This window comes from Esox lucius, chromosome 11 (assembly GCF_011004845.1).
Source record: "Esox lucius isolate fEsoLuc1 chromosome 11, fEsoLuc1.pri, whole genome shotgun sequence".
NCBI lineage: Eukaryota > Metazoa > Chordata > Actinopteri > Esociformes > Esocidae > Esox > Esox lucius.
This window is the reverse complement of record NC_047579.1, coordinates 50,323,015-50,344,387: the sequence shown is the minus strand read 5'-3', so window position 1 is coordinate 50,344,387 and position 21,373 is coordinate 50,323,015. Positions and strand designations below refer to the sequence as shown.

The following is a 21,373-nucleotide window of genomic DNA, read 5'->3' as shown; positions in this document are numbered from 1 at the left end:
CATCGAAAGGTGAAACGGCATTGGCTACTTCTTTGGTCACATGCTACTTTTGCCCATTTAGCGTTCAGCTCTTGGTAATAAGGGATGCGTTCAATTTGCTTGAACGCTTATTATGTTGTGGAACCACGGACATATATGTTTTCCCTCAAAGGTTTTTTAACAACATTTGAGGTACCTTTGCGCTGTTCGGCGCTTGGTTGTGTATTGTATTTAAAGAGGTGTATTTATAGTGGTGTTTTATTAGAAGGTAGCGGTCTTTTTGAACCCACGACATAACGGTACCATTTCAGTTGAATCACGCTCTGCTACTCTATCATACTGAACGCATCCCCGGTGTGTGGTCGTCTGCTCCTCCGTGAGAGTTGCAGGGAGTGATTACAGCGTTGCATATTTGGTAAGTCTAGCAATGTTCTCCGTGTTATAACAATGGGAATTACATTCTGGTGTATGGAATGAATATTACTATATTTGATGATAATTGAACTACTACCTAGCTATTTTATCGGTGACTTTCATTCGGGCGTTCGAATTACGTCTCACTAGCTAGCTAACGCGTTAGCATTTTGCCAAGCACCTACTCTACTGTAGCTAGCTAGCAACTCTTTGTTCAGGACAGTAGGCTCAGGACAGTATGTCGCGAGACTCCATGCTACATACATAACACGTGTGTAGATCAAATGTGTGACAAGTCTGCTATGTTGCAGTATTTAGTACGCGCGTAGATTTGGATTTAAAGCGAATGGATTAGTATTTGGTGAATAGATTTGACTACGTACGTATGGCGTCAGTGAACGTGCTAATCGGGGTTAGCAACTTGCTAGCTAGCTGCTAGGCTACAGTGCTAGGACACGGCCATCTTGGCTTACCAAGCTATTAAAAATCGTTAACAAATTAAATGAACTGGCTTACACGTTGTTGTAGTGTCTGTGTAGTCACATGGTAGTAGTGTGTTTCCAGCTAGATCTAAATATATAGTTGTTTAATCATGGTATCTCTAGAGATGCAAGGGTAGGTGAGTTTTGTACTGGACGCTGGCGCACTGAATTGAGTCATAACATTAAAATGGCGCCTAGAAGGATCCTAAGCTCTCATTCGGGAATTATTAACTATGATTACAAAGTCAACATTGTCTCTTTGTGATAAACATACAATAAAAGATGTAGTTAAAATCTGGAAGGATAATTTGTAGATTTTGAGAAGATATTCCCTATTGATTCTTGGGCATCCTTTCAGAGAACCCAAATCTATGTTTAATGAGACATTTATACCGTTTAATTAGATATGTATCTGTTAAAACCTATATCTAATCTCACTGTGCCCAATTCCTCTCATGTTGTCTATTCAAGCCACATGATTGTGTAACTTTCTCGATGTTTCCCCTACTTTTCTTCCAAACAGTTGGGGGGGGGGCACATCGAAATCAAGGACAAAAGGCTCAATGCGTGAAATTCTACAAACGTGTTTTTAATGTATTGGAAAAAAACGTCCTCCCTGCGCACCAGTCTATTGCTTGTCAACTTCATTTTCTTAACGTTATTTGAGAATATTCACTTATCATTCCCTAATGATAACATAAGTTCTCCCTCTCAATTATCCATTCTCTAAAACTGTTCATGAATCGCCTCCTAGACTCCAAATAAAAGCAATTAGCAACTAACGTATTTGTACAAAATCTATTTTGGACTGTGCATTCACTACGGCACTCAATAGTTTTCTGCAAAAACTGTCCCTTGTACATTACAGGTGGGTATAGTGTGGTTGTATTTACAGCATCCTAGACCACAACACCCAATCCCTCTACAAAACCAATGTGCACAAGCAGATTAACAACGATAACATTGTTGTTGTTTTCAACCCACTGAAACTGTTGTTTCAACGTAAAAACAAAAATGCTCTTGTCTGCTTTGCCTCGACTCATACAACAGCATGTTTGGTTCCTACTCTAGAATGAACTATGATTGGTCAAAACAGATTAGCTAGGTCTTAGCAGCCCGGGCCAAATCGGCGATCATTAATGTAGAACAATGTTTAAATGGGAATTTTGTTTATATTTTTACACCATACACACTATATACACAGCAAACCTATTTTGGAGTCAAACTATGAATATTCTGAGTCATAGTTGCTGACAAATGTTCATCATGTTTTATCATTAACTTTTACTTTCTAGACAAAATACCACGACTAGAGTTGTTGTTGCTGCTGCTGCTGCTGGCGTGAAGCAGATCTATTGCACCCAATTATAGCTATTGAGTTGTGACCGCTAGCTAGCGTCTTACATTTGGTTGTAGCTCAGACAATGACTACCTTTATATCAATGAGACAGCCATTAACTGACAGTTCAACACAAACAAGCGCATGCACAGACAGTTACATTTCTTTGACCTTGCTAACTTGATGCTCTGAAAGTCAGGTGCAGTACATTGTTGCTCTGTTTGGATGCTTGTGCGATAGTAAACTGTGCGCAATGCAAAACTGCCCGTAGCTTGGTAATACAAAAAACATTTCATAAAAATATTGTTTTTCTGTGGCGGCACATCACAATTTAGCAATGGTGGAGTGCCGCTCTGAGGGAAATAATGTGCCTGGTTGTTCCCCTTGAAGTTAACAAGATGGCAAACAGGTGGTGCTGGTTCATTTAATTTGTTACCATAATATAGCAGTATTATTATCTGACCTGTCATTTCTCTGCAAAAAAAACTACGGTGGAATCAGCAAGCTCCGTATACAACCGTTCACCTGCAAGATTGGATTACAAAGCACACGGGTACAAATCAAGGTCGAACGTATTCCGTGAACCAGGAATTAAATAATTTATACTGATTTTGGCTAGGAACATGCAACGGTTTACCACACCTTCGGTATATATTTATGAAATGGGGCGTAAGGGGTTGTGGTATGTGTATGGCTCTTAGCTGTGGTATATTGGTCGTATGACACAAACCCCCAAGATGCTTTATTGCTATTATTAACCGGTCACCAATGCGCCATAAAGCTCTGTGTAATGTTTCTATAACTATATTTCAATATTGGTCTATAAAGTGCGTTTCTTTATTACATTTTCCCATTGAAGGTAATGTGTGAAAGGCATTTGAAACTATATTATGTTGTGCTTATAATGTCCTGCAGAGGTTAATGTTATGCAATACTGTGGAAAGTCTGGTAAAAATCGTTAAACACCACATTAGTTTTAACATTGTTTAAAATGTTAGGGCACATGTGCGGTATTAGCCAACAATTCTGTCACTTATGGGTAAGCCTCTGTTTTTAAAATAAACCTTACGGTTGCATTTTGCTGTTTTATGGGTCTATAGTATGGATTCACAGGAATGATAAATGACAGTAAAAGGTTATTTGATGAGTAAATTATTTACCAGGGTTGTTTAAATGTGTTAATCATTTCCTTTGCCATCAAAATGAACTTTTTCTTTCTTCCAATTATCATTTACTCTGCCTTTGTATTTTTTGACAACTCACTTTTACTATTCTCAGGCCTAGATCAGTTGAATCATTTATTTTCCTCCAGACATTTACCCATTTTGGGTTGCATGTTATTTTGTTTGCGTATAGTAGGGAAAGGAAAAGGCCCTTCTCTTTGGCAGTGGTTGGGTTATGATGGCAGTGTAGAAAGGCACCATCAGTCTTTGGCAGGTTGAACTTTTTCAGCTGCACAGGAAGTACATCATCTGCTACTGTTTCTTTGTATGAGAGGTGATGTTCAGGTCCCCCTTGAGGTCCTGGGCTGTGGTTGGGCCCAGAAAGCGAAAGGACTCCACCGAGTTGACTGGGGAGCCACCCAGGGTGGGGGGGGGGGGGGGGGGGTGGGGGGGGGGGGGGGGGGGCAGCAGCAATGGGCTGCTGGGCTTCTTCTGATGTCCACTATCATCTCCACTGTCTTTAGGGTGTTGAGCTTCAAGTTGTTCTGACTGCAGCAGGACACCAGATGGTCGATCTCCCACCTGTAGGTGGACTCGTCTCCTTTAAAAATAAGACGGATGAGGTTGGTACCATCCACAAAGTTCAGGAGCTTGACAGAGTGGTGACTGGAGGTGCAGCTGTTGGTTACAGGGGGAAGTAGGGTAACAGGGCACTGTTTTGAGGGGAGGTGTTCCTGATGGTCAGACAGGTGCTTCCCCAGCCTATGCTGCCTCCTGTTGGACAGGAAGGCTGAGATCCACCTGCATGTGGACTTGGGCAATCCCAATTGGGAGAGCTTGTCTTGGAGCTGTGGAGTATTCAATTTTTTTTATTTCATTTGTGGAGAAGGTTGAGGTTTATCTAAAGTCATTCTAAATTAGACCTCTCTGTACATCTACTACAACATGAGATGTGTGGTCATATGTGATTAACAGTTGTAATTTTAAATGTAGTATATTATAATACTCCTATTTATAACCTCAGTAGCCTATATTCAGTATTTATTTTTTATTTTTTTCAAGCAATATTAGGCATTCATTTTCAGGATGCATTGATTTATGCTTCTACACTTCTAATAATGTCTCAGAGTAAGATACTGCGTCTTTTCCATCAATTCTTAAGTTTAATATATAATGGGCTACTTCGGGAACTCCCAACACTCGTAGAGATTTTTGCACATGCGAAAGACTCGTACCGAACTTCGAACACAAACAGCTAAGTGTACAAAATGTATGTATGATATTTATTAGCAAGACTATGCAGTCTGTTTTCAGTAGCTGGTTTTGTAGAACGTGCACATACCAAGAATAGAATATGCCGCCCTTGACGTTCCGACCCATGTAAAAAAAATCTTCAGGAAATTCAATGCACTGGCGTTGAAATCAACTAGTTAGCCCCACTACAACCCCTGGGAGAGATCCGCAAAGACGCACTGTTTTTGTAGCCTATTCACATGGCAAAAAGGATGTTGTATTTTTCCTATAACTCTTGGTTTTTCCATAGCTTATTCATAGACAAACGATGAATGTGCTTGAACTACAAGTCTGGGCCTATACACTAGCGTTTTAATTAATGCGTTTTTGTAGTTTATTCACTAGGCACATTTTTTTTTTTGTAAACTCCTCTCCTCTTTTGTTTATCAGTTCATCTGGTTGCCTTTTCACTATCTATTAAGTGTAAATGTTTTTTTTATTTTATTTGTACAGTTATGGTAACAGCCTCTCTCCACCTCCATACACTCATATTTTGAGTGTAATTAAATAGTCAAAAAAGAGTGGAAAATACACATTAAACAAAGTTGAAGATGAATATGAGAGCATTTTTTCCCCCATCAAATTGTCTATAGATACCGCGATAATATTGTTACTGTGAATTCTTCGGGTCACGATAATCGCGTAGTGAAAATCTGATATCGTGACACCCCTAATGTCTACCTTGGGAACCTCATTGCTGCTATCCCTGCATTTCAGGTGCACATGCCACCTTCAATTTGCCTTCATTACACATTTAGAATTCCTGTTTGTGCTTGGATTTGCCTTCTTTGCCCATACCATTTCATTATACAGCCCACTTGTACATTCATTATACTTAATACTTTTTCTGCGCCCTTTTATTTGCCCCTCTGTTTAGATGCTAACTGCATTTCATTGTACTCTGCCTGCACTGTTCCATGACAAAGTTGAATCTAGAGTTTTCCTTAGGATTTGCCCCGAAGCTACGCAGCTTTGTAGGCTACCGTTAAGAGAATCTGAACGCTGTTCGCTGGAAGAGTCCGGTGTTGCGGCCTATGTAAGGCAAACAAGCAAGTTTATTTATATAGCACAATTCATACATAGAAGCAATGCAATGTGCTTTGCAATGAAATTAAAAAATATTAAAATGCGGTATGATAACATTACATTTTCTCAGAGGCTATTCCTTTGATAACATCCAGTCTTTTTGGGGGAGTCCAGTTAAGAGGCCATTACAGTAGCCAACCCTACTAGAGAGAAAAGCATTGAGCTTGGTCTTTCTGGGACACCAAGCCCTTGATTCAGGGTGTGTTTTTATGATAGAATGCTGTTTTGTTGACTACTGATATGACTGTTGAACATGACATCTATCAGAACACCAAGATTACGGACTTGGTCCCTGGTTTTTAGGGCCTGAGAATCCAGCTCTTTACTAATACTTGGTGTCTTATTTTTGTTGCCAAACAATCTGTTTTATCTTGGTTTAATTGTAGACAATTTTGGTTCATCCAAGTATTTTTGTGCTCTTCACAGTGAGTCTATTGAGCTGTTGCCATACGATTGGAGAGCCTTTTTTGAGTGTCATCTGCATAGCTATGGTAGTTGTTCTGTAGAATTTAGCCCAGAGGTAGCATATAGAGCAAAAAACCTGCAGACACTCGGCCCTCCGTGGAACCGGTTTGACACCTTGAACAGAAGCGGTCCAAGAACCGATCCCTGGGGAAATCTGCATGTCATAGCCACCCTATCAGATTCATTATTGCCAATGGTGACAAAGTAACTTTGGCCATCTTGATAAGACCTGGACCAATTAAGGACTATCCCGGAGAGTCCTACCCAATTTTCCAGCCTGTCTCTAAGTGTTCTATGATAAAGGTACCTGTTGTATTTCTTGGCAGCGCATATGTTATTTCAGATTTTATTTATGAAATCTAGTGCAAAGGCATTTTAGATGTATTGCCTCTATAGCTAATACCGGCCACTCATTCCTTCTTTATTCTTTATCGTCTTCTAAACTCTCGACTCCTTTAAATGCCACTATTTGTATTTATTTTGGATTATTCTTTTGTAATGCTTTTTGTGACGTGGATCAAGGTTACAGTCCATCACACCACTTTTTGGCCATAAATGTTTCCTCTTTGCTCTCCATTGTTTCATTCTCTCCCTGAGCCACACTCATCTTACTTTTCTACCCTTTTCTTTTCGATCCTCTGACTCGTTCCACCTGTCCATTTCTCTCTTCGCAAACACGCTATCGGTGTATGCACACTCTACACGTGGTATGTTTGTGTGGTGGACCTGTGTGCTCCCCTGCATGTGACTGGGCAACTGGCCAATGAAACAAGATCATTATATAGCAGTTTCAAGAGGGCTCTGAATGGAACACAACTAAGCCACACTGCCAGCAGAGAGACACCTTTCCATAAAATAAATGGAATATCACATACTTTCCGTGTCATTTTCATTGAGATATTGTGCAACGATATTGCTGTAACCGAATTGAATGAAGTTATTGGGCACCCCTGCTTTGGAGAATAGAGGGATTATGGTGTTGGATGGGGAACTGAAGTCTACGAACAGGATTCTGGCGTAGGTTCCAGGGGTGTCCAGATGCTGGAGGGTGAAGTCATGTTGACCACGTCATCCCCAGACCTGTTGGCTCTGCAGGCATACTGTCGTGGGTCTCGTAGAGGGTCGGTGATGGTCTTGAATGTGCCAAGTAGATTCAACATCTACCAGCCATTCATTTTCACAGCCCATCCCTTTAAACCATAAAACACAAAATGAACATGTGCTTTGTAAAGATTCTAAACAAGAATAAAAGTATTTATAGTCAAAATATACATTTTACCAAAAAAATTCTCAATTTACCAAAGATTTACTGCGCCAAAATATCACAGCTGTCTGTTGCTAGTTGACTAGAATCTGACATTGTCCTGCAGTAATTAGATGCTGTTGCTAGCAGATTCAGTTCCAACTAACATTGGATGCCCATGAACAAAAGTAAAGAAGGTGGGGGGGGGGACAATGGCTTCAGAAATTTTCTGGTGATCCACTCCTGGAGGCTACAGTACTGCTCACTGTTTCGGCGGGCTCTTTCCCGTACTAAAGACCATGCGCCATCTGAAGTTGCTTGTGCGACTGGTCTGCATAGTGTACTGGATTCATCGGATGAATCCGACAGTGAGGACAGTCTGCTTTTTGTTTCTGAAGTCTCACATTAATACAATAACACCCAGAGCTCAATAACCATAAGAACAGTGTTGTAGCTCGACAGATGATGAGTAGAAGTAAACACAATGTCTTGAAACAAAGTTAATGTCAGGAATGTGTTTTGTTCTTGATGTGGCGGCTGTGTTTTTGCCATGCCCCAGGGTGAAGTGAACGCTGTGGAAACGCTAATGTTATAAATGACATTAGCTATTCAAGAGGCGCCCCTTTTATATCTTTGCTCATTTGCCACTGAAATTCAACACTACTGTTGTTTGCTCCTTGGGGTTTAAGGCCGGGTGTCTCTGTAAAGCACTTTGTGACAACTGCTGTTGTAAAAAGGGCTTTATAAATAAATTTGATTGATTTGAAATGTATTCTCTTTTTCCTCAGTGGAACGAAGCAGCAGTGTTGGTGCTCTGTCTCGGGGAGGTCTTTATCACAGCCGTATACACTAAATTGAAGACTCCAAAATAACTATGGTAATAATTATTTTCTGGATTGGATTTTCAGTAATAATTTTGTGCAGCTATTATTTGAGTCAGTTTTCGTTTGGTTTTGTTTGAGAAGATTGCTTGTAAAATTAAGCACATTGCATTGTAATTTCAGAGCAGTAGTGGCCTAAAACTTGCATTAAAATGGATTCTGTCAGAAGTCCGTTGTGAGGTTATGTCCGGTTGCTCCCCCGTCTGCATTGCCTTGGGCGTTGCTGTTGCGCTCGGGTGTAGGTCTAGTTTTCGCCTGCTCATGTAAGCATATTGGTGGCTGACCAGGGGAAGTTATCCTTGTTAGTGTCTACTGGATTTTTATCGCAATGTATTTTCCTTCCTATCAAAGCTTCTTATCTGCTCTTATTGAGTTTAATCTGCTGAAACCGACTCCTTTGCCTCGGTTTGTTCTCCAGCCTCCGCCCCTGCGCCACCGCTCCATGCGTATCTTTATGAATGACGACCGCCACGTCATGGCGAAGCACTCGGCCGTCTATCCGACCCAAGAGGAGCTGGAGGGTGTGCAGAACATGGTCTCCCACACGGAGCGTGCCCTGAAGGCTGTGTCGGACTGGTTGGATGAACAGGAGAAGGTGGTGGTCAAGACGGAATCGGACGTAGCTGAGCCCGACAAGGAGGGGTTAGTGGAACGTTCTGTTCAAGACCGCTGCTTGTGTGCTTAATGTAATCGTCATTGGCGTAGAAAGACGTTTCATTGTGTCGTGGAAAACACTTGAGATTTCCAGCCACAGAAAGATGCAAAGACTCAGGATCCTTCGAATCCAAAAGTAGACTTTATTGACGTCATGAAGCCGTGCTGATCTGCAGAGCAACCAAGCCATGTTGGTCTGCAGAACAACCGACTTCCAAACCTTAAACACGCATTTTTATACAGTATGGTTATACAATGATATTAGTTCCTCCCATTATGCACATTTCTGGATGGATCCTTCTCGAATCTTCCAGAGGTTTGTGAAAAACATTGATGGGATTCGCTCCCCCAGCCACTACTCATCATGACTCAGCATATTCTCTGAAATTTAAAGATTTCCTTATCTATGGGCTCACTCATCCTCCCAAGATTTTGCCAAGACAGTCAAGGACAAGCTACAGGTCCTTCTGTCCTCAATATGAGATAACAACCACTCATTGCAATGACCTCTCTCTTAACAATTAAACTGTTTGGGAAAATAATATGAGCCCTGGTTAAATGTTTTATCAATGAACACTCAATTAATATTAGCCTACTCTTCCTCAGGTTAATGTGAAATAACATTTTATGAAAATATCCCCACAATTGCTGGGGTGCTATCGCTTCGGGCGGGCATCCCTTTTGCTTTTGAGCTGTAAAAATAATTGGCCCGGGTGCCCGTGTCTCCCCCTTCAGGGAACCCAGGGTGTCGGAGCAGGCCACACGGTCCCTGCGGGGGGTGATGAGGGTGGGCCTGGTGGCCAAGGGCCTGCTGCTGAAGGGGGACTTGGACCTGGAGCTGGTCCTGCTGTGCAAGGACAAACCCACGGTCACCCTGCTGAAGAAGGTGTCCGACAACCTGGATGTGCAGCTCAAGGTCAGTCCGTTCTCCAGCTGTCATGTTTGGTCATATTCAGAGGTGACGTGTTTGGTTCTTATCTTTTTTTTTGCATTTCCAATGGCTCCTTTAAGCTATGATTGTCAGAATGTATTTTCTTTTTAAATTGCTATCTACTGCTGGTGGTACATAACCTGCTAATAGCCTGATGCCCACAACACGGGGGCTGTGTTGACATTTGCTCTTTCCTCTCGGCAGTCCATCACTGAGGACAAGTACGAGGTCACTCAGGTCATCCGTGATGCCACCATTGTGATCAAGAGCACCAAGGATCCTCCGCTTACTCTGACCATCAACATGACCTCCCCCCTGGTCCGCGAAGAGGTGGAGAAACAGGCTGCTGGAGGTAGGGTTCCACACAGGGGCCCAGGGTCACTAGTGCCCCCTCCAGGAAAGGAATCCTAACAACAGGCAGGCAGCCAGGCTAGACAGATATTGTTTATTGGGCCTTCAATGGAGCTGGGGGATATGAAGTAACTGTCGTGTAATAATAACTATGCTATGTTTATAGCTCTTTAGATTCTCGTAGTTCCATGTAATGTGATGTGCATTTTTGATGGCCCAATACACAGTATAGGATTATAAGCACAAGGATTCTTAATGACAGAAAAAAGATACTTGGGTTTTCTATTCCCAATGGAGTCCAGACATGAACTATATGAAGGCTTACTGAGAATAACAAAAACACCACTTTGTTTGCATGTGTTTTTATACTGAACAATGATGAACGGTTTGCATTGCAGCAAAAATGAGTTGCAAAGCGTTAAGTGTTCTGGTTACTAGACCCAGCTGTGGGCTAATAACTGATGTTCATTGGAGGGAGGACACAGGTTACAGATAATGCCAGGGGCTCTTTGACTCTGCATGGCTGAATGTCAGCTCACCCAGGCACAGTCAAAATCCGGGAAGCCACAGTGATCACGGTCTTGGTAAATCAAATCCACAAGCTTTTTGGATCATTTCTGAAGCAAAGGACATCGGCAGTTCAATAGTAAATGCAGGAAATGCTTGTTGTGGCGTTAACAAGGGAGTTAGATTTATCCACACGTTGTTAACCTAGCCTTATCTATAACCCTGTGCTGACATTGAAGCCCGGTTCGGCTCTTAAAGGCCATCAGTTTTGCTGCAGTGTGGACTAGTTTTGATAGTTTTTGTGCATCTAATTACTGCTGCCTGTGGTTCCAATTCTGATTCTCTCTGTCAAGCCTTCTAGTTTGTCAATTTTTTTAGGGACGCTGGACCTTTGACCAACTGGACGCTCTCTGTCTCGGAAGGGGCTGAGCAGTACACCCAGTATGGGGTGAAGGGGAGGGGCTCTACCTCCCATTGTGATAGCAAAGCACTCGGGCCTCATTATTGGACTGAGGCGTACTAGTTGACAATGATGGCGACAACCTCCCGTAGGATCAATTACACCCACAGTATAACTTTTAAGTCAGCATACATTTTGTCCCCCTTGCCTGCTAAGAGGTCTTAAATCCCCACCCCCCCACATAACACACAACAAGTCCAGTTTCTGAAGCGGGTCGAAGTTGCACATCTTTATTGTAATTGCGGTTTCACTGGGAGGTTCAGACCATTAGTTTTCCAGGTGGGGGGGTCCCCCTCCCCTTCCCCGTCCTGCCTGTGGTTTGGGAAAGCTGCCTGCTCCCCCTGGCCGTGTGACAGAACCCCCCTTGGTCAAACTGTACCTTGTCTTCTTATTCCACCCGCCAATAGAAACGCTATCAGTCAACGATCCCCCGGATGTTCTGGACAGGCAGAAATGCCTTACTGCCTTGGCGTCTCTTCGCCACGCCAAGTGGTTCCAGGTTTGCATCTTGTCTTTATTTGTCTTAAAGTAGTTGAGTTTTTTCTTTAATTTGACGCTGTACCATTTTTTTTCTTTTTCTTGGTCGTTTTGTGTTTTTCAATTTATTTTCTTTCCAAGTGTATCAATCGCCTGTAGTAGACTGTATCATCTTACTCAGTGGTTTTAAAGCGTTTCTCAGTAAACCTTTGTCATTACCTTGTTGTAAAGATGCTTTGCGGACTTTAACCGATCTTAATTGCAGTGTCATTGAAAATTATAATTTCTGCGTTTAGTGAGGACGTTCAACATTCCCCTCAAACCAACTATTGTCTCTTTAACCACTGCTTAATTTTGATCAGAGATATGGAACTAACTTGCTACTCTCAGGTGCAATATTTCTGAAATATAAGTCTAGACATTATCAATCACTCAATCTTCCTTGTTTTTGTTTTTGTATTAACACAAGCTACTTACAGATCACCCTTTTTCTGTACCATTCTATTGTGTGGAAGTTGAGGTTGATTCCTCGTTTCAGTGGACTGTGTTGATTCCTAGTCATCATAGTATTGTGGACTGTCATTATTCGCTCTTAACTGTAAGCGCTCCATCTCTGCAGCCTGTTTTTGTAGAGTATGTAGCCTCAAGTCCCCCATGCTCTGGCTGTGTTTTAGCTTTCTGTGTGCCACTGCAGGAATATTGCACCCTGTTTCAATGTTTCTACTCGTATTCTGGTGTACCCCCCACGAAATGACTAGAACGGTTACTAGAAAACTTCACCCCCTCAGACTAAGCTGTCCTTCAACAGTGTCCTTGCTGGCGTTTCTTTGACACCCCCCCCCCCTTCTAATCTTTAGACTGAATATCAAGAGCAGTCGAGCGTTTGATACGTCTCGAAGACGTACAGTTGCTTAACAATTCGCCCCACACACACACCGAAGGACAGACCGAGTTCAGAACACACCTCATTCGTGCTGCAGTGTCTTCCCGTACAGTATCACAGCGACGACAAAGCAGAGGTGTTAGTTTGTGTGGCTTTTTGATGTAGCTGCTGCTTGGTGTGTCTTTGGGAGTTCTCCTTTGACTAAGGCTCCCTCTCCTCCTCCCTCCTCCTCCCGCCCCTTCCCTGCTTGTGTCTCCAGGCCAGGGCCAACGGGCTGAGGTCCTGTGTAATCGTCATCCGCATCCTGAGGGACCTGTGCTCTCGCGTCCCCACTTGGGCCCCACTGCGTGGATGGGTGAGTCCCTGGCCCCTCAGACAGCCGGGTCTTCTAACGCCCGCTGACATTTTGGTTTTGAGAACTTTGAGTTTGATTGAACCTATGGGTTTAAAAAGAAGTGTACCATCTAAAGTAAATTCTTAATTGAAGCCTTTTTATCCTGTTTTCCAAATATTCACAACAAATGTTATTCTCTCGTCTTAAAGCCGTTAGAGCTTTTGTGTGAGAAGGCGATTGGCACCGGGAACCGGCCAATGGGTGCAGGGGAGGCCCTGCGGAGAGTTCTAGAGTGTCTGGCTTCTGGAATCCTCATGGCTGGTACGTAGTTACGAAGATCATGTCCATGTCGCTGTATTAACAATTTCAAGTGGTAGAGCTGATAAATATCCTTGTTTTATTTTTTAGATGGTGCTGGAATCTGTGATCCATGTGAGAAGGAGTTGACAGACGCCATCGGTCACCTTGACCTCCAGCAGAGGGAGGACATCACGCAGAGTGCCCAGGTGAGTTCCCGCCTACATCGACGCCCGCCACAGGTTGTTAATCCGGTGGCGTGTTGAGGAATCACCGGTCTGTGTCTCCGTTTTCAGCACGCCTTAAGGCTGTCTGCCTTCGGACAGCTTCACAAAGTGCTAGGGATGGACCCCCTTCCCTCGAAAATGCCCCGAAAACCCAGGAGCGAGACACCGATTGACTACACAGGTATGCCAGGCTGCAGACAGTTTGAGCGCGACGGTTGTGTGGTAACTTTGGGAAGGCTAAGCAGTCGCGGTGTTGTGTTGCAGTACAAATCCCCCCCAGTACAACGTACGCCCCACCGATGAAGAGGCCCATCGAGGAGGAGGAAGGAGGGGATGACAAAAGCCCAAACAAGAAGAAAAAGAAGCTGCAGAAGAAATGTAGGTGTTGCTGACTGAACTGCGTTGCACACAAAGAGCTTGGTGCATTCGGCTCGCAAGCTCCACTACTCTTCCTGTCGTTTGCCTTGTGTCCTGTTGGTGACACATGAACTGTTAGTGTTTCTGATGGTTCTCTCTTCACTCTTCAGCCCCAGATGAGAAATCTGAGCCTCCCCAGGCCATGAATGCCCTGATGAGGCTGAACCAGCTGAAGCCTGGCCTGCAGTATAAACTGCTCTCCCAGACGGGCCCAGTGCATGTGCCGGTCTTCACCATGGCTGTGGAAGTGGATGGCAAGAGCTTTGAAGCCTCCGGCCCATCCAAACGCACCGCCAAGCTTCATGTTGCTGTCAAGGTGAGTGTGGTGTGGGGAGTCACACGTGCATGGGTTTATTGCTAAAGAAACTTAAGCGGTGGAACAGCAGAGGGTAGACTTGGATTGTAGAGAATCTATATTTTGACTGAATGTGTAAAAAAAAAAAAAAATAGCAAGTGTATTGTGACCCTTTGGTTTGACGTAAGAACCAGAGTGCCTAAGGCTTGCGACAGTGTAAATACACGTTCATGTAGTATTCTGATAATTATGGTAACTGAGTGAGGTATGGTTGGTGTCGTTTTCATGTCCCAGCTCTCTGTGTGAAGCCTGTTGCTTTTCGTGGTGTCGTTTGAATAGAGGAACGCTTTGCTGCACTTATTTTTACTCCAACCGTCTGCCCGTCTCATTTGCAGGTCCTCCAGGACATGGGCTTGCCCACTGGGGTGGAGCTGAAGACCGCTGAGCCAGTGAAGACCGAGGAAGCTACAGCAGCTGCCGTTGTGGAGGAGGTGAAGCCGTGCGTCACCCCCGTTGAGATGGACACTGCAGCCACTGGGGCCGCCAGTGCAGAGGCCACAGACAGTGCAGAGGTACTGGTGCTCTTGCTGTCCTCGCTCTGTTGAGGTTTACACCCCCCCCCCGCCCCAGTTTCTCGTCTGAAGTTTTTATTTGCAGGTACGTTTAAAATGTCCGTCTTTCTGTCGCAGAGTGCTCGTCAACAGGGACCAATCCTGACCAAACACGGGAAAAACCCTGTGATGGAACTGAACGAGAAGCGACGTGGCCTTAAGTATGAGCTCATCTCAGAGACCGGAGGCAGCCACGACAAACGCTTCGTAATGGAGGTATGAAAAGAGTGTCCGTCCATCCTGCCACCATGCCCGTTTGGGTCCTGGATGCTGATGGGCTAAAACGCCATTCCAGCCATGGGACTTGAATGTAATTGTTTAGTCCCATGTAGGTCATTTGAAAGAAGTGCCTTATTGCTATTATAAACTGGTTATCAATGTGATAAAAAGGCAGCTTTCAGTGAACTGCTTTAAGTTCACCCTGTGTATGATAATGACGTTTGTAACCAGTTCCTAATTGTTGTTAAGGCGCCTCAGGGTTTTTTGGTTTGATGAACCTCCGCTAAAGGCTGTATCCGGGCCCACTGCAGTGTGGTGTTGCTTAAACCTTTAGCTGCTTCATTTGAGGAAAGGCTAAATCCTGAGGTGTCGGTGAGTGTGCATTGAGCGGTCTGCGTCCTGTCCCAGGTGGAGATCGACGGGCAGAAGTTCCAAGGAACAGGCTCCAATAAGAAGGTGGCCAAGGCCTATGCTGCCCTGGCTGCCCTGGACAAACTCTTCCCAGAGGGCTCCCTGACAGAGGCAGCCAAGAAGAAGAAACTCCCACCGATGGTGAGACTCCCTCGGAGTTAATGACAGTCTTCATTGTAGTTTTGCTGTGCCATGAAAGTATTTAGACAGTGAGGTATTATACTAAAAAGCTGTTAAAGGGAGAGCAATCTGTTGCATTTTCTTGAATGAACACTGGTATTAAACGCCCAACAGCCACTGTTAAAGTGATTTCTCCTGTAGCCTTGATTTCAGTTAATTTTCAATAATTTGGCACAACATTCAGAGTGTTTAAAATGTGTTAATCGGTTATAGATGTCTGTAGCACAACTAATTGGGGCGCCGCTCAGATTTGATTTTGAAAGATTAATGGATTGTCAAGTCTGAGTTTTATGCAATTTGTTCCAGTAATTGGCAGCATAGAACAGATGTTGACTTTAAGATTTTTTTTTTGGTGTTTTCCAGAGCATAGCGTTTGGTAGGTTGTTTGGTTTGTTATTCAGAAGCAAGCTGAGCTAAAGGGAATGGGGTGGGAGTTACCTAATGGGGACTTGAGCAAGTAGCAGTGAGTTTGAGCTTTGCATTTGCACAGTGGGACAGAGTGTAACCATCGCAGTGATGAGTGTTGTAGGGGGTACTGGTGACAAGGTGTATGGTGGTGTGGTAAACCACGCCCTGTTTATTGAGGTGAATATTAGTGGCAAGCCTGGGAATTACACTGCTGAAGTCCAGAACTGGCATGATGGTCCTTTTTACCACGTTGTTTTGCATCTGGGGTGAAGGATGCTTTGTTTTGATTTTAGACTGGAGGTTGCTGATGTGGGCAGGGCTCGATATTAAGGGCGTCCCCTCGTCCTGGGGACAATAAAATGTCTGCAGCGATACAGTACAGACTTTGGGATGGTATGCGGGAAGATGGGACAGGAAAATATAAGCGGCTACAGCAGTGGTTGTATACTAACATGTTTAAACACACGGCTGATGAAATGGAAACCTTCCACTTAAAGGTTCTGAACTGTGAATCAGTCCCATTACAAGTGTTGCAATTCGTTCACTCATCTCTGTATGCCGACCAAAGGGAAGATCAGAATATACAAACTATGTGGCCTTACTGCCTAGGATGTTATATATATTTTTAAATCCATACAGGAAAGAAATGCAGGTTTGATTTGTCGGGTTTTGGCCATGGGCTATTAAAAGCAAGATAGGTTATGTTAAACGTTATTTTCTAAAATGCCTTTGGTAATGTTTTATTTTCTTATTGACTGCTGCTGTTTAATAACTTATATCATGCATTTTTAGTAAGGTTTCTAGCCTACTAGCTCTAGCTGCAAATTTTATTATCAGAATGGTTTGCACCGAATGTAAATGTTTTAACTAAATGAGAAAAAGTTGCTGCCGTTTTCTGTCCATTTAGTCAGTCTATTAAAAGTCATTGTTTTTTTTAACAGCACAATCCTGGGTTTGGCATGATGGGCGGACCAACTGGTGACCCAGCGGCCACTCACAGGGGCAGAGGTAGAGGAGGGCGTGGCAGGGGGAGGGGCCGAGGGTTCAATAATGGTGGCGGCTATAGTCAAGGTAAAACAGAGCTATATGCAACCTAAATGTTCATATTGTATGTTTAGCTGATTACCTATATGCCTAATATTGTGTGTTTTGTTCCACAATTTACTATTTTTCTGGTTATTGTAGTTCTGCAAGTCATAATGTAATGGCCGTGTCAGTTGACCGATAATGTGGTTTGCTTATTTAACTCCTCAGGTGGCTATGGAAGTTATGGATATGGGAACAATGGAAACTATAGTGAGTATTGATTATGCCTTTTCCCCCATGTTAATCTTGGAGTATTAGGACCTATTGGGGTTTTATTTCAAATGAGGACAGTACAGGAGCTATGTCTGCTTGCTGTAATATGAGCTGCAGCTTGGTTTGATCTAAGAGCACATACTCGGCCATCTTGGAGTAGAGTTGGTGGTATGCATCTGTTCCCTAGAATGCAAGATCTGGGGAAACGCTGTTTTTCGTATCTATCTTTTGGAGAGTGTCATTAAATGACACCAGTATCACTGTGGTATGACAAACCACCAAAGAAGGACCCTGAGTGCTCCATTTATTCCTGGATCGATGATTTTACATTTCTCTGCTTTGTTAAGCCACAGGACAGGACTCTATCACTTTTTAATCCCCACACCCCCCCCACTTGAGACCACGTTTTACCGGCAGCCTGTTCTTAGGGAACACCTTCTGGAGCGTGACAGGAGCAGAGAAATCTAAAAGTCCAACAAACACAAAAAGGCTGTTTGAAAACAATTTGACCAATAGTCACTGACGTGCCACTTTATGGCAGGAAAAAAAAACTATTCTAATTTTATTTTTCCTTCTCTGCCCTGTCTCACTCTTTAGGTGACTTTGTCTCAGACTGCTATGGCTACCACGAGTTTGCGACATAAATCATCACAGTATTTTAAATCAAAACAAAATGTAGAGAGAGCGGAGTAGACAATAGTGTTCCTGCAACATGAACTCCCGTCACGTCCCCGGAAAATAACTGTCCCCTTTGCTTACCCCTCCAACTCAAGTCCCAACACCTAGAGAAATGTGGGGCCAGTGAGTGCATGTTGCCTTGGTCACCTTCATCCCCGTACCCACCATGGAATGTACCTGGACACCTGAATACGCCCCAAAAAACACCACAGGCACACCGTTTTCCAATTGAATGCCTTTCTTTGTTGGATTGAGAGGAGCATTGTTGAGAACTATGGATGTCTGACAATGACCCACTGTGATGGCATACCTTTTGGAGTGGATCAGACTGGGGAGACTGAGCCATTGTGCCCATCCAGAGTTATTATATCTACTAGCAAAAAAGACATTTTGTTTTGCTGTAAAGTTTTTAATTTAATGTCTTTCTCTGAAAATGTGTTATCAATCACCTCTAATCATTGTCAGGCATTTTAATTTAGCTTTTTTGTATCATGTAAGCCTGCTTTGATTTTTGTAATATTTGCTTTTCTTTTTGTTAATTCAAACAGAATTGCTAAGTCACAGCTATTGATGCATGATGGTGGTGGTTACACACTAGTCTTAACTTAAACCCGACAACGTTCATGATGCCCCTCCTTTACAATGTGAGGGACCTTTTTAGGCATGAAAGAATCAAGGCTTTGTTGATACTTGCACAGGACTGATTGACTTTGACATTCTGCATTATGGTTGTGAAGAAAAGTCTTTTTGTATGTTTTTCTTTTTAAAAAATAAATGTCATATCCCATGCAAGAATGTTGTACTACAGTTTTAGTGAAACACTTCACTGTCTTTGAAAATGCCACGCATAAATCTTAGTCATTTTACAAACCGGTTCCACATCAATAGACATGTAGACAAAATCCTCTCTTAATATAATGCCTCTTTTCCTTAGATTACTACAATAATGGTGGCGCAAATGGTGGCGCTGGGACTGCTGGCGAAGGCCCTGCAGCCAACACTACAGGTGGGGTGGCAGCAGCAGGAACCTACAGTTCATATTACCAGAATGATGGAAGCTACTCCACCCCTCCTCCAGCCACCAAAGCCCCTGTCAAAAAGCCCCCCATGCACCAGGGGGCTAAGTCATCCTTCCCAGGGCCCCCGGGGGTTGGTGGCGGGGCATACCAGGCCACCCCTCCCCCTGGCCAGAGTGCCTATAACCAGTATGGCCAAGGCTATGGTCAGGGCAAAAAGAACTTAAGTCAGAACCAGGGAGGAGCAGGAACGTATCCATACAGCACTGCTTACCCCAGCCAGGTGACAGGGGGCGCCGGGGCCAGCCAAGACTACAGTTACGAAGGTGAGATGGGCGTGAAGGGAAATGAAGAGCACTGCTGTTTGTATCTACAGTTTCACTAATCAACATTATTCTTTCTCTAGGTTATGGTAATCAGTCAAATTACAGTGCGCAGGCTGGAGCCAACCAGAGCTATGGCGCAAACCCAGCTCCATACCACAACCCAGTAGGTTATGGCAGGGGAGATCCCTCCATTAACTACCAGTACAGATAGACTGAGTCTGCCCTCTGTATATTCCCACCAGAGCCCTACAGTTTCACCCCACAGGCCTTTTCCAAAGAAGCAACGGTGGCTGTCTGTGCTCAATGGTTTTCCCCATGTCTGCTTGTATTTGGTTATTTTTCAACTTTAGTGGGCACACAGTGAATAACTGGACTTATTAGTTGGCAGCTTCAAGGCTGAAAATTGTCTTTCAGTGATTTGTCAGTGTTCAGTCTTGATTTTATTTCAGTTTTTTTTTATGGACCCCACCAATCGGTTTCCCACCACCAAAAATAGGGAATGGCCACAAATTCCCAGTTCATTTGTTAGCCTTTTTTGTTTATCCATACACCAACATTTTAAAACTGTTGACCACTAATAGTTTTGGCAGAGGATTTGTTTAAATTGTTTCTTACGTTACAATGGTCCCAGAGAACTGCTTGCTTGTGGAAGTATTTGCTTGTAATTTTAAACATTTATTTTTCAATGTTTTACTTGATGTATTTGTGTAGTTTTATTTTAACAAATCACTTTTGAAATGACTAGAAAGACATTAAATGTCAGATGTCTAATTCACATTTGTGGTCTAAGTAGATTTCAGGTGGGTGGGATGTTTTCTCCAAACTGTATAAGAAAGTGTTGTTTGTATCAATAAAGGATTTTTATTTTGGAGGAATGCAAATTGGTTTTTCTTTTCACCAAATGTTTTGCTAAGGTTGCTCCCATATAATTGCTGAAGTCTACACACACTACACAGTTTGTGTTTTGGTGCATACAAATGTATTCTGCAGAGGGTTGTACACATCCTTGGCATTTACACAGTGACATTCATGAAGTTACTAACACACGCATAGATGACTCCTTGCCCAGGTGTCCCGTGGAGGACTGCAATTGCTGCAACCATCTGGGTTTTGGGGTTACTTATATGGTTGGCTCGCTGTGCTTACAAGCAGCTTGAGTGCCAGGATCAGTTTATGTTGAGGGTTGAGAATGTGTTCCCTTTCACATACAGCTCCAGAAAGAATTAAGAGACCACTGCACCCTTTTCCTTTCCAAAAAAAGTGGAAATGGAAGATTTTGAGTGAGGAACCGAAGGGGTTAGAATTAAGAGACCGCTGCAAATTGAACACTTCGGATCCTCACTCAAAACATTCCTTCAACATTATTGTTGAAAGGCATCAGATGTCCTTCAAAAGGCACGTCTTGACAATGACTGTCCAGAGACCACTGGGGATGGCAGTCAGTCGATAGTGTAGCTTGCCTGTTCAGTATTTGTCCAACTACCAGCTTTTCATTTTCTAGAGTAAAAGATGGGATAAAGGTGGTGGAATTATTTCTCTGGTGCCCCAACTTCAAAGGTGCTATTTATAAGTAGGGGTGTCCTGTTTATCATTTATCATTCAATCACTGATAAAAGCATGAAAATTGGAACATGATCAAAGGGGTTCAGGGAATTCCTTTTATTGTGTGCATTTTGCCATTTTCAAATGCTTTCAAAAATCTGTAGGTATTAGTTACAAATTACAAATGTTGCATTGAAATGTTGCTCTGTTTGACATTCAGATTCAATTATTTTGTAGTGTGTGGTAGGACATATAAGAAAAAAAGCTTAAATACTATATGGCCAAAAGCAGGGACGTCACTCGAAAATCATGGATGGGGGGGCTAAGACTCGTTTTGTGGGGGTCTGGGCATACTCCCCAAAACATCTTTTCATCATGTATTTTTAGAGTAACAATGGGTGTAAAATCAATTATTTTTTTGGTCAAAGTGAGCTGAAAGTATATCTGTATCATAGTTTGTGATAGAATTTAAGTCATATTAGATCAGTGTATATCTTGATAAATT

The 21,373-nt window shown here is 43.1% G+C and overlaps 1 protein-coding gene across 5 annotated transcripts; it reads left to right on the top strand.

Annotated features, from left to right (window-relative positions):
- The first annotated feature begins 118 nt into the window (after positions 1-118).
- ilf3b (interleukin enhancer binding factor 3b) lies at positions 119-20,197 on the top strand. 5 transcript variants are annotated; one of them, XM_010874991.4, is made up of 19 exons: positions 119-394; positions 8,253-8,341; positions 8,764-8,987; positions 9,735-9,915; positions 10,135-10,282; positions 11,656-11,747; positions 12,868-12,963; positions 13,152-13,263; positions 13,351-13,448; positions 13,536-13,647; positions 13,731-13,844; positions 13,994-14,199; positions 14,574-14,750; positions 14,868-15,005; positions 15,417-15,560; positions 16,949-17,015; positions 17,262-17,303; positions 18,919-19,326; positions 19,407-20,197. In XM_010874991.4, the coding sequence occupies exons 2-19, from the start codon at positions 8,339-8,341 to the stop codon at positions 19,535-19,537; spliced, it is 2,493 nt and encodes an 830-aa protein (XP_010873293.2). In that variant the 5' UTR covers positions 119-394; positions 8,253-8,338; the 3' UTR covers positions 19,538-20,197. The 5 variants fall into 5 exon arrangements, with proteins under 5 accessions (XP_010873293.2, XP_010873290.2, XP_010873291.2 ...); XM_010874988.4 differs by having other exon boundaries at positions 16,949-17,078; XM_010874989.4 differs by lacking the exon at positions 8,253-8,341 and having other exon boundaries at positions 16,949-17,078.
- The last annotated feature ends 1,176 nt before the right edge of the window (positions 20,198-21,373 follow it).